Source organism: Mesoplodon densirostris, chromosome 1 (assembly GCF_025265405.1).
Source record: "Mesoplodon densirostris isolate mMesDen1 chromosome 1, mMesDen1 primary haplotype, whole genome shotgun sequence".
NCBI classification, from domain to species: domain Eukaryota; kingdom Metazoa; phylum Chordata; class Mammalia; order Artiodactyla; family Ziphiidae; genus Mesoplodon; species Mesoplodon densirostris.
Window position 1 is genome coordinate 175,146,759 of NC_082661.1, and position 13,195 is coordinate 175,159,953.

The following is a 13,195-nucleotide window of genomic DNA, read 5'->3' on the forward strand; positions in this document are numbered from 1 at the left end:
CTCTACCTGAAAGCGCCATTAAAAGTGCTTGACTATTATTACTAGAGGAAATTTTTAATAAAAGCTAATTAAGCTATGAAACTCCCAAATGGTTAACTGATTTTAGGGGCTAAATTTCTGGTACTTCTAATTATCCTCTGATGGCTTTACTTAGTGTTTCACAACCATGACAGATGACAATGAAAAACCGCAGTGAAATTCATCCACCCTGACACTGTGCTAAGCACCAGCTTCTCCCTCTCCAAGTAAAATCAATACTCTGTTTGAGTAAACACGTTTGCAGCTTTATTAGGATGTCTTGCTTGTTCTGTAACAGCTACTTGAAGCTGTGGTAACAAATCGACTCAACTCAGTTAAACCTAGAGAGCTGGGTAAGAGGCCCATCGATAAGGCTGTTATAAAAATAAACTGCAGGAGATCAGAAAGCTGGAGCAAACAGTCTGGTAAATGTCAATATTTTCCCTTACAGAGGATGACAAAAACAGTGAGATTATGTGGAAAGTCTTTTTTTCCCCCTTAAAAATGTCTCTTGTTTCAACTGGATAAGGCATTTCTACTTTTTGTGTACAACTCTTCTGAATGAAATTTTTGCTTCTTAATGCCCATGTGCATCTGGAACAGGAAGCTAATGTAAATACTTGGTATTTCTCCTATCATTTCAGATTCTTTATTTTCCTTTATATAAAGAAGCTTATTTTGGTCTTCATTGACTTTATAAAATGACCTTATTCAAGTTATCTGGAATACCCTTGGTGGCTTAGTTTTACCTTCTTTTTTTAAACGAAACAAAATTTCTGTCATCCACATTTGGGAGGTCATTTCAACACAGTGTTCACTCTTGCTATAATACTGGTAAGACCTGATGTTGTACCTTCCAAATTAGGCCTTCCAAATTAATGCATTTAACAAGAGCAAACAGTGTTAGCTACAGTCAGGCTATATAACCTCCTGACGAGTGGTAGTACATAAAAATGTCTGCTACCTATTAGGAGCAAGCCTCCACAGTGGCTACAGCTCTAGCAAACAAGAACTCACATACCCTCTTTTAGATGTTTACAGGTTGCTCAAAGAACTAACATATGGCAGGAAATTCCCACTTCAGTTTGGCTGGCTTAGACTACCCAGATGTGACAAAGTAATGGTTTCCCCCTGCTGAAAAAGGCTCAGATGTAAACTTTTTTCCTTTCATTTTTTATGTAGTTTGGTTAGTAAAATTTTATTTTGTTTTGACTTCATATTGACTACCAACTAGTCATGAACTTAAGTACCAACTTGTGACTCATATGTTAGAAAACACAGATTTTTCTGGAAAAAGGAAATCAACAAACATTAAATTTTGAAATAACTTAAAAAGCTACTGTGCCCATCAGGGTAAGGTCTAACCTAGCAGGTATTTGCATAATGAAAACCAAAGCCTAAGTGGTGTCAGATGGTGTAGTGACTGACATGCACAGGAAGTCAATTCAGAGCAAAGGTTCCTTCACGACAGCGAAGCACAATACATCCTCCCGCACAAAGTGAGCAACTGAGCAGTATGGTATAATATATAGGCAGTGGTCAGTGCCATAACAATGAGGATAACTTATCTGCTCTTTCTGGTGTATGAAAATGGAAACTTGTCAAATTGTATTTAAAATGGCGTGGGATATTGCATTTGAATTAAAAAAAAAAATCCCAAACCAAAAAAACCTTTCTATGCCCCTAATTCAGGAAAGAAGCTCCTGAAGAGTACTAAGCAGTATGTTTTACTTGTATGGATAAGGTGCCCTTGCACCCCAACCCCTTTCAAAATACTGCTTTAAAGATCATTCCTAGGGGCTTCCCTGATGGCTCAGTGGTTGAGAGTCCGCCTGCCGATGCAGGGGACACAGGTTCGTGCCCCGGTCCGGGAAGATCCCACATGCCGTCGAGCAGCTGGGCCCGTGAGCCATGGCCGCTGAGCCTGCGTGTCTGGAGCCTGTGCTCCGCAACGGGAGAGGCCACAACAGTGAGAGGCCCGTGTACCGCAAAAAAAAAAAAAAAAAAAAAAAAAAAAAGATCATTCCTCCTTATGGAACAAAAATATTAGAATCTGAATTTTAAACCTAATGTGTGATCTCTTGATGTGGTTCTCAAAATAAAAGTTTAGCATATGCTTCTGTTTATTGTTAAAGTTAAACATCTTGGATACCCACATACCAAAAAAACTACATCAAAGGCTTCTATCCATTTGGGGTATCAACTCTTGACCTATGTATTTCCAAAAGGCCTATATAACAGACTACTTAACTGACAATTTTCATTTGGGTTATAAACACATGTAATCACTGGATCATGAATTAATGAGCCAGGAGATCTGGCTTCTAGTATTGCATATTTACAATTAACTCCCTTTCCTCATCCATCAAATGGGGGCTTTTTAATAGACCATGTTAGGTTTTCATACCTAACATCAATTCATTCAAGAGAGTTGCTTTTTATGAGCAACAAGATAAAATGTGGATAGGGTCAAATGGGAATTTGTTTAATCTCATTTCATTCTGATTCAGATAAAACCTCATTTGAACATAGTTTCACTATTGAAAGTTTGAAAACCTGAAAACCAGAAATGTGATTTTAAAAAATACTCCCTTTCAGCATTAACATTTTAAGCAATATAATTAAAAGCAAAAAGACTTACCAGGACAAAGTCATAGCTGCTAGAGTGTTAGAATAAGGAGATGACAGTAAGCTTATTTATGCCCTAATTCATAAGCAAGATAACTAATTTTGTTACTATTTAACTCAATTCAAAAACCTGTATTTGATCAACTGACAATTTCTCACAGCAGGGTGGTTCTAAAATTCAAAGAGCACTTGATGACAGAAACTGGTTTTAATTTTCTGTTTATTTCATGGGATAGAAATAAAACATACATATCTTAATTTTATAAAATGTCAATGTAAACTGTATAATTAAATGAAAAATAAATTAAGATCTTGTGTTCATACCCCAGGTTTGGGAACTCATATCTGAAGTGAGAATAGCTGTAAATTTAGTAATCGCATTGATAATTTTTGCTTGTTTTATTCAGACCCTTGTTTATAGTAAATAGCCATATAACATCAGAGGTTACACTTCATACAAATTTTCATACAGTTTGGGAAGTTGTAATAACTTATGCACCATTGGTTAAGACTTCTGCTAGGTCACAAGGTTGGCCAGGCTATGCATCAGTACTACCAACATGTGATTTCATTTATTTTGATTATATTAATTACAAAACCAATAAAGGCACATTGTAACAAATTCAAACATCTATGAGACAAGATTTTAAATTGAATACACTCAGCTTTACGAAAACTTACTATATTGTTCCTACCTTTTTTTCATTTTGCTACTGACTGATGAAATCTCTGTTAAGTCATAGATTGGCCCCAGTCTACAGACTAGTGTTTAGAAAAAGCACTTTGGCTATTTTTCCTCACTTGGAGGGGAAGACAAGAGGATACTAATGGAATGGAGTATAACAAAATGATCAGAGGTAAGAACTTGGGGGTCAAACTTTGAGTCTGAATCCTGGTTTTCACTGTGACCTTGGGCAAATTAATCTCTTGAACCTCTGAGACCAGAGGAACTGTCCAGTTGAGCCTAGGCCCAGCTGCCAATTCACAGATTTGTGGAGCTAAATAAATGGTTGTTGTTTTAGGTCACTAAGTTTTGAGGGTGGTGTGTTATGCAGCAAAACCTAACTGATACAGATTGGATGAATCTGACAGATATGGTAGGTAAAATTGACTAAATCCATGTAAGAGCAGCTTGGACTGCTGTTGGATTCAAGTGAGTTCCATTTGACTCACAAATATCATAGGCCAGGAAACTGATATACATATATTTTGTCATATCACAATTCTGTCTAACAAAATTAACTTCAGATATTTCGCTTGTGACATTTCTTCTGGCCCTCTGCTACTAAATGAAATCTTATAAATACCAACATTGTTTTCTTAGAATAAGCATTTCTTAATAATCATCAAATATAGGAGATGTAAGGTTCATATTTAAGTTTCGGGGTCTGATAGCCTCCATGGCTCAGACTGTTTCTGAATTATCCAAATCTCCAGAAGACAAAGTCCTTTGAATTCCATTATCTATTTACAATTGCTTCTAGATGGAGGCCATCCAGGATACAAGATCTTTGAGGGAACATTCCTGTTTGTGAAAAATTCCAGACTTTATCCTAAAATCATCCTGTATCCCATGTTAATGAAAGTTATTTCTCATTTATGTCATGGCTCGAGGATCATCTTTACCTCTTTAGACCCACAAAGGCTTAAATAATCTTAGGCAAGACTCCTGAAATTTGGTCCTGGTCCAATGTCAACTTATCAAAATCTCTGGATGTGAAATATCAGAGTATCATGTCATGAAGCATCCTAAGACTGTGCAAGGTGTGAATCTCTCTTCCTTTTCCCCCTGTGTGAACTTGAGCTGCTGTCTGTGGTGTATTTCAAATTCCTAATGACCAAGTCAATCCCATACCTCATTTGATGGTTTTAAGGGAAACCGCTTAAGAAATCAAACACCAAAGATATCCTGCTAGAGGGAAAAGACAGGGAAAGGGATCGTTGTTGCTGTGGGATGGGGTAGGAGTGTGCATCAATCATCTTGGTTACCATCCACAAGTAAATCTTCTGCATACAGTGGATCATATGAAGGTTTCATTTTTGGGTGAAGAAGTGTGAGAAATGATATATTCAACACTCACCAAGTTATTTTCTAGTCATCTGAGTTGACAGCAAAGGAGGGGGGTGGTGCAGAAAAAAAAATCAGAAGAATTCTACACCACTTCTTTGTACAGCACAATGAAGCGGCAGTTAAGAAGAATGGGAGAGTAAGTTACAAATGTTTGGGAATAAAAAGCAAGGTGAGAATAGAAAATACAAACATAACTTAGAGATTCCCTATGGTTCTCTGAAGTATAGACAGGTGATACTTGAAAAGGAAGTAATATCCTTGCTCTGGTAAATCTTTTTTTTAAACAAAAAGTCTTTTCTGAACATGAATTGGAAAGCAAAATTAATGCTCCTTTTTATTAGATGGGAAATAGTATAATTATTTACACTGTGATTGCTAAGTGGCTTTAAAAGTCATTTTCATATTGTAGGTAATATCGTTTAGGATAATACATTTTCCCTGATAAAGCTCTCATGAGAAATTTGAAAATAAAAGTATTAAAGGCAGCACAGTTACTTTACTATCATTCAAATAAACTATTCTAAGCTATATATGGCTCTTAACATTTAATGAAGCTTTTTTAAACCTAAGAATGTTGGTCCTTGGGTAAGGTCTCTAGTCTTTTTTCTGAGAGTTAGATGTACGTGCCTGGGTATAATCTGTCAAAGGTGTACTCACTTTTAGTCTAAAGATGATTTGTAGGTCTAGTTCATATTCCTATAGCTGCCATAAAACATACAACTAAATCATATTAGATTAACACAGGCTGGTATTGACAGCCCACTGGGAACATATTGATTAGGTCCCCTTTCATGTTATTTGTTATGATTTTTCTTCTCAGTTTCATTTACTGGGAAGACACAGGGGAAGAGATTTCACAGGGAACAATGACAGTGCCTGTCACAAAATGTTCTCCATGTTTCCATTTGTTACTATGGCAGTGACAAAGAGGGTTCCAAATGAAAAGGCAGACCTGCTGTGACAAAGCACAGCAGGACAACAGGAAGAAATTTTCAACTGACCTGGGAAATTAGGAAATCATACTTAGAGATTATAGAATTGTCTCCATTTCCAAGGGTACAATCGTGGTGCTTTGGCTTTTGAGGGAGAATGTGAAAAGGGTAGTTCCATCAGGGCTGGCTAGTGACAAGTAAAGGGCAGACATTAGAAAGTGTTTAAGATCTCCAAATAGAACAAGGAGGTATGCTTGTAGAGGTTAGAGGGATTTGCCACTGTCACCAAACCCTCGAGATGGAACTATGAATTTAATTTATGTTCCTTTGGGGTACTCATTTTAAAATTATACATGAAAATCTATGATGTAGTCATGTATCTCTTATGTGGCTAATAAGAATGCATGGCACTCTGGTATTGGGATATGTAATATCAGCACACGGTAGGTGAAGTCATGGTTTATCTAAGAACTTGAAATTGGGACTGGAATATAGTTATGCAAAGTCACAAAAGAAAGAAATGCTTGTAAGCCAGCAAAACTTGAAAGTAATAGGAGGAATATATTAACCATCTAAAGATAAAATGTGTCAATCAGAAAGGAGATATGTTAATCAGGCAATAAAGCAAAGAAAAAGAAACTACATAGTAAATGCAAAAGTTGCCATTGCCTCTCCATTCATGATCAAGGTAGAGGAGTATGCTTCAAAAGATAGAGTATTTCCAATCCTACTAGAAAGCCTTCCCCTGGTGTAGAGATGGGAGTAGGGGATTTTAGCCAATGGATTTTTGAGTATTTCCAACTAACCAGAACATCTCTATTGTAAGATGGATGTATCAGCCTGGTGATTAAACAGTTGATTCATATAACTCCCTGTATTCAGATTCCATGCTGACCAAGCAAGTTTATGATCTGGCTTTCTGTATCTCTGTAGTGCAATCAATTCTACTGCTTAGCAAAAAGCTCCTGGTTCAAACTCACCGGGGATTAAGTCCTTCGATTCTCTTCCCTTTCACTTTCTTTTCTGCAACAATCTTACCCCAGAGTCCTAAGAATCCTATCGTGTAACGAAACCTCCTGTTCAATAAATGAAGTCATCCATTCAGTCAATAGGAAGATTCTCTCTGGCAAAACCAGCTTTTGTTAGTAAGGCGGATCTGTGGTTCTGAGTCCTAATGACGAAATTTCCCTAAAAGTTTAGAGAAGCAGTACAGTTCAGACTACCTGGGTCTGAATCCTGGCTCTGCTACTTTCTAGCCACGAGAATTTGGGAAAGTTATCTAACCCCTCTGTGTCTCAGTTTTCTCATCAGTAAAATGGGGTTAAAAATAACCTACTTCAAGGAGCTTTGATGAACATTAAACGAGTTAATACATGTAAAGTGTCTAAGATATCAATTGGCTAGTAGGTGCTGCATAAATGTTATCTATACTATTACTATATAGCTTGATGTACATAGACAGAATGTGCTGAACATACCAGCATAAGTATCCCTTGTTAAAATGACATTAGAGTATTCATCTCATTGCATGACTCATTCTTTCAGGATCTGAATATCCTGGGAACCGATGAGAGTAGGGTTAAAATGAGAAAAATGGCTACTTAATTGAGGTTTTACCAGTAAAGTTCTGCCTAGTTTCAGCTTGACTTCCACTTTCTCTATACTGATTTCAACAGTGCGTAGTGAAATCCAGGGTATGATGAAAGTGAATAAAGTGAGGAGGCTGCCAACGTATTACAAAAGGGGTTGGCAAACCATAGCCTGAGAGCCAAATCCAGCCCATGCTCTGTTTTTGTACAGCTGGAGAGCAAGGAAAGGTTTTTACATTTTTAGAGTACTGCAAAAAACCAAAAACAAAACAAAAAGCAAGCAAGAAAACAACAAGAAGAATATGCAGTATACGGCTTGCAAAGCCTAACGTATTCACTGCCTGGCCCTTTAGGAAAAAAGGTTCGCAGATCCCTGTTCCACACTCTTTCCTTTTTACTTACCTCACTGTACCCCAAGAATAAGTATATAAATGAGGCTGGGTAAGTAGAGTGAGATAAGAAAGAGGCCGAAAATCCTGTAACAAAGAGCCCAAGGGCTTTGATGATATAGTTCATTTATCACTCTAACTGTAATACAAATGGCTAGCTAGCTGTTCCTATTTTAGTATCCTAAGAATGACTTCTCTCTTCCTCAAAAAGTCTATATATTCCTACCTCGTAGTGGAAGCATTATAGGTAGTTAGGGGTCTATAAAGGAATCTGCTGTTGCAAGGCCAGGAAGCCCCAGGCCTTAGGCCCAGGAGCAGTGCCTAATTAGGTCACCATCCTATCTATGACAGCCTCAGGATGTACCCAACTAAATAGCAAAGAAAGAGAATACTTACTGTTTTAAGTATTTTAAAGTGCTTAAATAATACACACGCAAGTTATAAATTTAGAAGTTTCTGTACTAAGATTCCTAGTTTAACCAATTTCTAACCAGGAAATCAATAGTGTCTCCTTAATGTATTACAGAATTTGGCCCAATTCTGAATAAGGTATTTTTAGGCTACATGGGTTTACAGCTCTGAAGCAGTATGGAATAGGAAAAACAGCTGCAAAATAATCAGTGATGAAGTCTTTCAGAGCAAAGGAATAAAAGATACATGCGTAACGGTAAAGTAGAACATTATTTGTTGTATGTACTCTTTCCAAAAAAGATGGCATGGGGCATGCTACCAGTCTAATGGTAAACAGCTCATTTAAGACTAGGCATGAAAAGTTTCAAAGAAGGAAACATGAAATATATATGCTAGTGAACATTAAAATAAAAGAATATAAATATTTTAAATAACACTAAGTTCAAACCATTATACAATCTTAAATAAGTTTCCCATAATTCAACTTATCTTCCAAGGAAAGGAAGACAAGGCTCAGCTCCATTTGCCTTTTTTTCCTTGTCTTGCTTGATGTTACGAGAAATAAAGATCAGGAGGGACTCTTCTGGGCTATCACTCAGGAGTCTAAAGCTTTCTAGAGATCTTAACCTAGCTTAACTACACTTAGCTAGAAGGAGTTCAGACACATGAAAAGAACTTTTGAATCCAATTTTAGATCAATCTAAGTTATCAAGCCAAAACTCTTCCAATTGTCTTGATCTTATTTTTGACTACTCACTCCAAAAATGATTTAGTTTTTATAAACTGTGTCAGTTCTTATTGAACCTTAATGAGACAAAAATTTAACCCTTCCTGGTACAATAAACATCCAACTATTGTGTTAGAAACAGATGTTTTAACTAAAGGATATAATCCAAAGACATCATCCTTAGCTATTAGTGTACTATTAATATTCACGATGTGTTTTAAAGAACAGCAATTTGTTAACATTTAAGCCTGAAGGGCTATGAATATACTATGTACTGTCTTGATGCAGCTTGTTATGCAATATTCTGACAGACACAATTAATCTTGTGAAAATGACTGGGATGTAGCGTAACAGTAAATTATCTTTAAGCCCAAAATACATATTTTCCTGTAGTAATATACCCTCATAACACAATGATAGTAGCATATGGAAAAAACATCAGGAATTAATTATTTAAAAGCAGAAATTAAAAGTTACTATATTCATAAATCTTGGCTATGTGGCAGAGACAGGGTTAAAGGAAATGTTTAACTTGTAAGTAAGTATGAAATAAATGAGTCCGTACCTCCAACAAATGCATCTCCAGCTCCATTGGTATCAACAATTTCTTTCTGGTCTTGATCCAAGACAGCAAAAGCAGTGACTTCACTTTCTGCAATTAGAGCCAAAGAAAGGCAGACTGACTTCTCTTTGTAAACACTCAATATACAAACTCACCCAGGAAAGCTTGAAGCTCCTACATCAGCCAAAGAGAGAGACAGAACATGAGGCCCATATTCTGTACATGAGCACTTGGGAAACAAGGTGAAAAGCTATCTGTAAGCAATGCTTTTTGGTATTTTCAGCATACAGATGTTGTATGTGTTTTGTTAGAGTTATACTTAGGTAGTTCACATCTTTGAGGAAAAACTGTAAATGGTAGCAGTACCTTTTTGGACAGTAAAAATACTTGAACAGAAACTATGAGCTAAAGGAAATATTAAGTACTAGATCATGGATCTCTAATAAAGCATCAAGCCTGGCTACATTCCTGGCAATGAAATCTTGGATATAGTTAAAGAGCTGTAAATTTAAAAAGTACAAATAATGAGTCTTGAGTGTTTCTCTTTAGAAAATCACAATGGCACAATAAAAATATAACTACTATTCTGAATAATACTTGATGCCAATGTCAAGGATTACTGATATTAGTTGGCTTATTACGGATAACCTAATCTGGTTACTTTTTACAACAGAGTCACTATTTCCTCCAAACTATCAAATAACAAAAGGGAAAGCTACCACTGAATGCATGGGCAGAACAAAATGGACAGTGCAATGAGCTCTTGTCTTACAGCAGTCTGGACTTGGTTCTTGGTTCTTCTGACTACAGAGTAACCTAATACACTACTTTAAACTTGGCACATGACAGTGGAATGGCATTACAGTAGTCTCCGTTATCCAGTTTTGCTTTTTGCGGTTTCAGTTACCCGCGGTCAGCTAAAGTCTGAAAATATTATGTGGAAAATTCCAGAAATAAACAATTCATAAGTTTTAAGTTCCACACCATTCTGAATACCGTCCCAATCCATCCTGCCCTGGATATGAATCACCCCTACGTATGCCGCCTGTAAGTCACTCAAGTAGCCGCCTCGGTTATCAGATTGACTGTCACTGTACTGCAGTGCTTGTGTTCAAGTAACCTTTATTTTACTTACTAATGGTCTCAAAGCACAAGAGTAGTGATGCTGGAGATTTGGATATGCCAAAGAGAAGCCATAAAGTGCTTCCTTTAAGTGAAAAGGTGTAAGATCCTGACTTAATGAGGAAAGAAAAAAATATTATATGTTGAGGTTGCTAAGATCTACAGTAAGAATGAAGCTTCTATCTGTGAAACTGTGAAGCAGGAAAAGAAATTTGTGTTAGATTTGATGTCGCACCTCAAATTGCAAAAGTTATGGCCAGAGTATGTGACAAGTGCTTAATTAAGATGGAAAAGGCATTAAGTTTTGGGGTGGAGGACATGAACAGAAAATTTATTCCTATTGACGGCAACATGCTGTGCCAGAAAACACTGAGCCTATAGGAACACTTCAGCCAGGGATCCCCTGAAACAAGTGACAGCCGAGCCATTTACTGCAAGTAAAGGATGGTTACACAGATTCAGTAAAAGATTTGGACGGAAAAATATAAAAATTATTGGAGAGGCTGTGTCTGCCGATGAAGAAGCTACTGCCACATTTCCAGCAGTGCTGAAGGAGTTGATTAAGGAGATAGCATACCATCCAAAGCAAGTCTTCAGTGGTGATGAAACTGGGCTCTTCTGGAAGAAGATGTCCAATAGAAGCTATACTCATAAAAGTGCAAAGGAGGCACCAGGGCATAAAACATGGAAGGACAGATGAACGTTGGTACTATGTGGCAACACTGCGGGGCATATGATAAAGCCAGGCGTGGTGTGCGTAGTGTTCAGGGTGAAGAACCCATGTGCTCTCAAAAACAAAACCAAAAATTATCAGAAAGCATGGGTGACAGTTATCTCATTTATGGGATGCTTCCACCAATGCTTCATCCCAGAAGTGAAAAAATATTTGGAAGAAGAAAGGGTGGAATTTGAAGTCCTATTAATAACAGATAATGTACCTCGTCATCCTGAATTGTTATAAACGTGAAAATGTTGAGGTTGGAATTTTATCTCCAAATACAACTTCACTGCTTCACCCCTTTTACAAGGGCATCATTCAGTTTGTCCAGGTCACATACACCCACCCTGTATTTGATCACATTTGATCAGCAACTGATGTAGGCTCTAATCTGGACACAATGCAGTGCTAGAAATCATTCACTATTACTGACACAATAACATTCATCAAAGCTGCAGTGGATGAATTAAAATCAGAAATTGTAAAGGCCTGCAGTCATGAATGATTTTAAAGCCTTCCTGGGGATCAGTGGAGAAGTTAGGAAAATCATTCACACAGTAAGAAGGATTTGCCAACATGCTTGATGAAGAAGCAGAACACATCAAAGACCATGGAGAAATGTCAACAAATGAGAAAGTGGAAGAACTTGTTGAGTCACTTACAGAGGAAGAGAAAGATGATGAAGAAGAAAGTGGAGCAGAACCAGCAACTCGGACATTACCGAAATTTGCTGAAGTGTTTCAAATTGCATAGACTTTAAAGGACAAAATTAGGGAATAAGATCCTTGGATGAAATGCAGCATTAAAGTCACCCTTATAATCACTGAAATATTCAACCTCTGTAGCAAAACATTGATGAGTTAAAAAGAGACAACTTCCAATTACAATGTTCTTCCAAAAGGTTTCAGCGAAACAAATAAACAAACACAAACGAAAACCCTTCAGCTATTGAGGATGCCCAACCACGGACATCATCTGCTGCTGATATCCAACCATCGACATCATCATGGCTTGATGATTCTCAGATAACATCAGAAGGTCAATGTTAGCCTAATGACACATCACAATATCTGTGTCATTCACCTCACCTCATTTCATCACACAGGCATTGTATCATATCCTATCATCATAAGAAGGGTGAGTACAGTACAATAAGATAATTTGAGAGAGAGAGACCACATTCACAATTTTTTTTTTTTTTTTTGGCCATGCTGCGTGGTATGCAGGTTCTTATTTCCCCAGCCAGGGATGGGAACCTGGTCCCCTGCAGTGGAAGTGTGGAGTCCTAACCACTGGACCGCCAGGCAATTCCCATCACATAATTTTTATTACAGTATATTATTATAATTGTTATATTTTTATTATTATTCATTGTTGTTAATCTCTTACTATGCCTAATTTATAAATTAAACTTTATCATAGGTATGTATGTACAGAAGAAAAGCAACTATATATAGGGTCTGGTACTATCCACAGTGTCAGGAACCCAATGGGGGTTTTAGAACATATCCCCTGCAGGTAAGGGAGACTACTGTACCTGGGATGAAATCTGGCCTAGAGGACATTTGTAAAAGACTGAATAGTGCTCTTCATTGGTGTCTGGAACTTCTGAAACTACAAATTTGCATCCTTTATGGGGACAAATGTGGCCAAAGAGCTATAAATTTCAATCTCATCTAAGATCAAGAAGGAGAGAAAAGGAAATCTTGGAAACTTTAAGGTCTTAATAAAGAACCTAAGACTCTCAAAAAGCATGTTCTGTTTGCCTTTTGCTACCTGCTACTAATGGATACTTTCAACAAGAGATAAACAAAGTGATGATAATGAAAAAAAGATCCTCCTGGAAAGATTGATAATCAAGAAGAGGACTCATTCACTTAGTGATGTCTTTTGACTGTAGATGCTAAGAAGATTCCATATTAGAAGTACCTGTTTAAACTGTTTAAGTACTACCTTTCCACACTTTGTAACACCAGACCTACATGAAGTTGACAAGATTTTGATTAATTGGAAGTTAAGGCATAAATA

The 13,195-nt window shown here is 37.0% G+C and overlaps 1 protein-coding gene across 3 annotated transcripts in view; it reads right to left on the reverse strand.

Annotated features, from left to right (window-relative positions):
- ADK (adenosine kinase) overlaps positions 1-13,195 on the reverse strand; it is a 514,633-nt gene that overhangs the window by 17,793 nt on the left and 483,645 nt on the right. For all 3 annotated transcript variants that reach the window (XM_060111660.1, XM_060111662.1, XM_060111661.1), the window contains exon 10: positions 9,331-9,417. In XM_060111660.1, the coding sequence (XP_059967643.1) occupies positions 9,331-9,417 (87 nt within the window). The remainder of the gene's footprint in view (positions 1-9,330; positions 9,418-13,195) is intronic.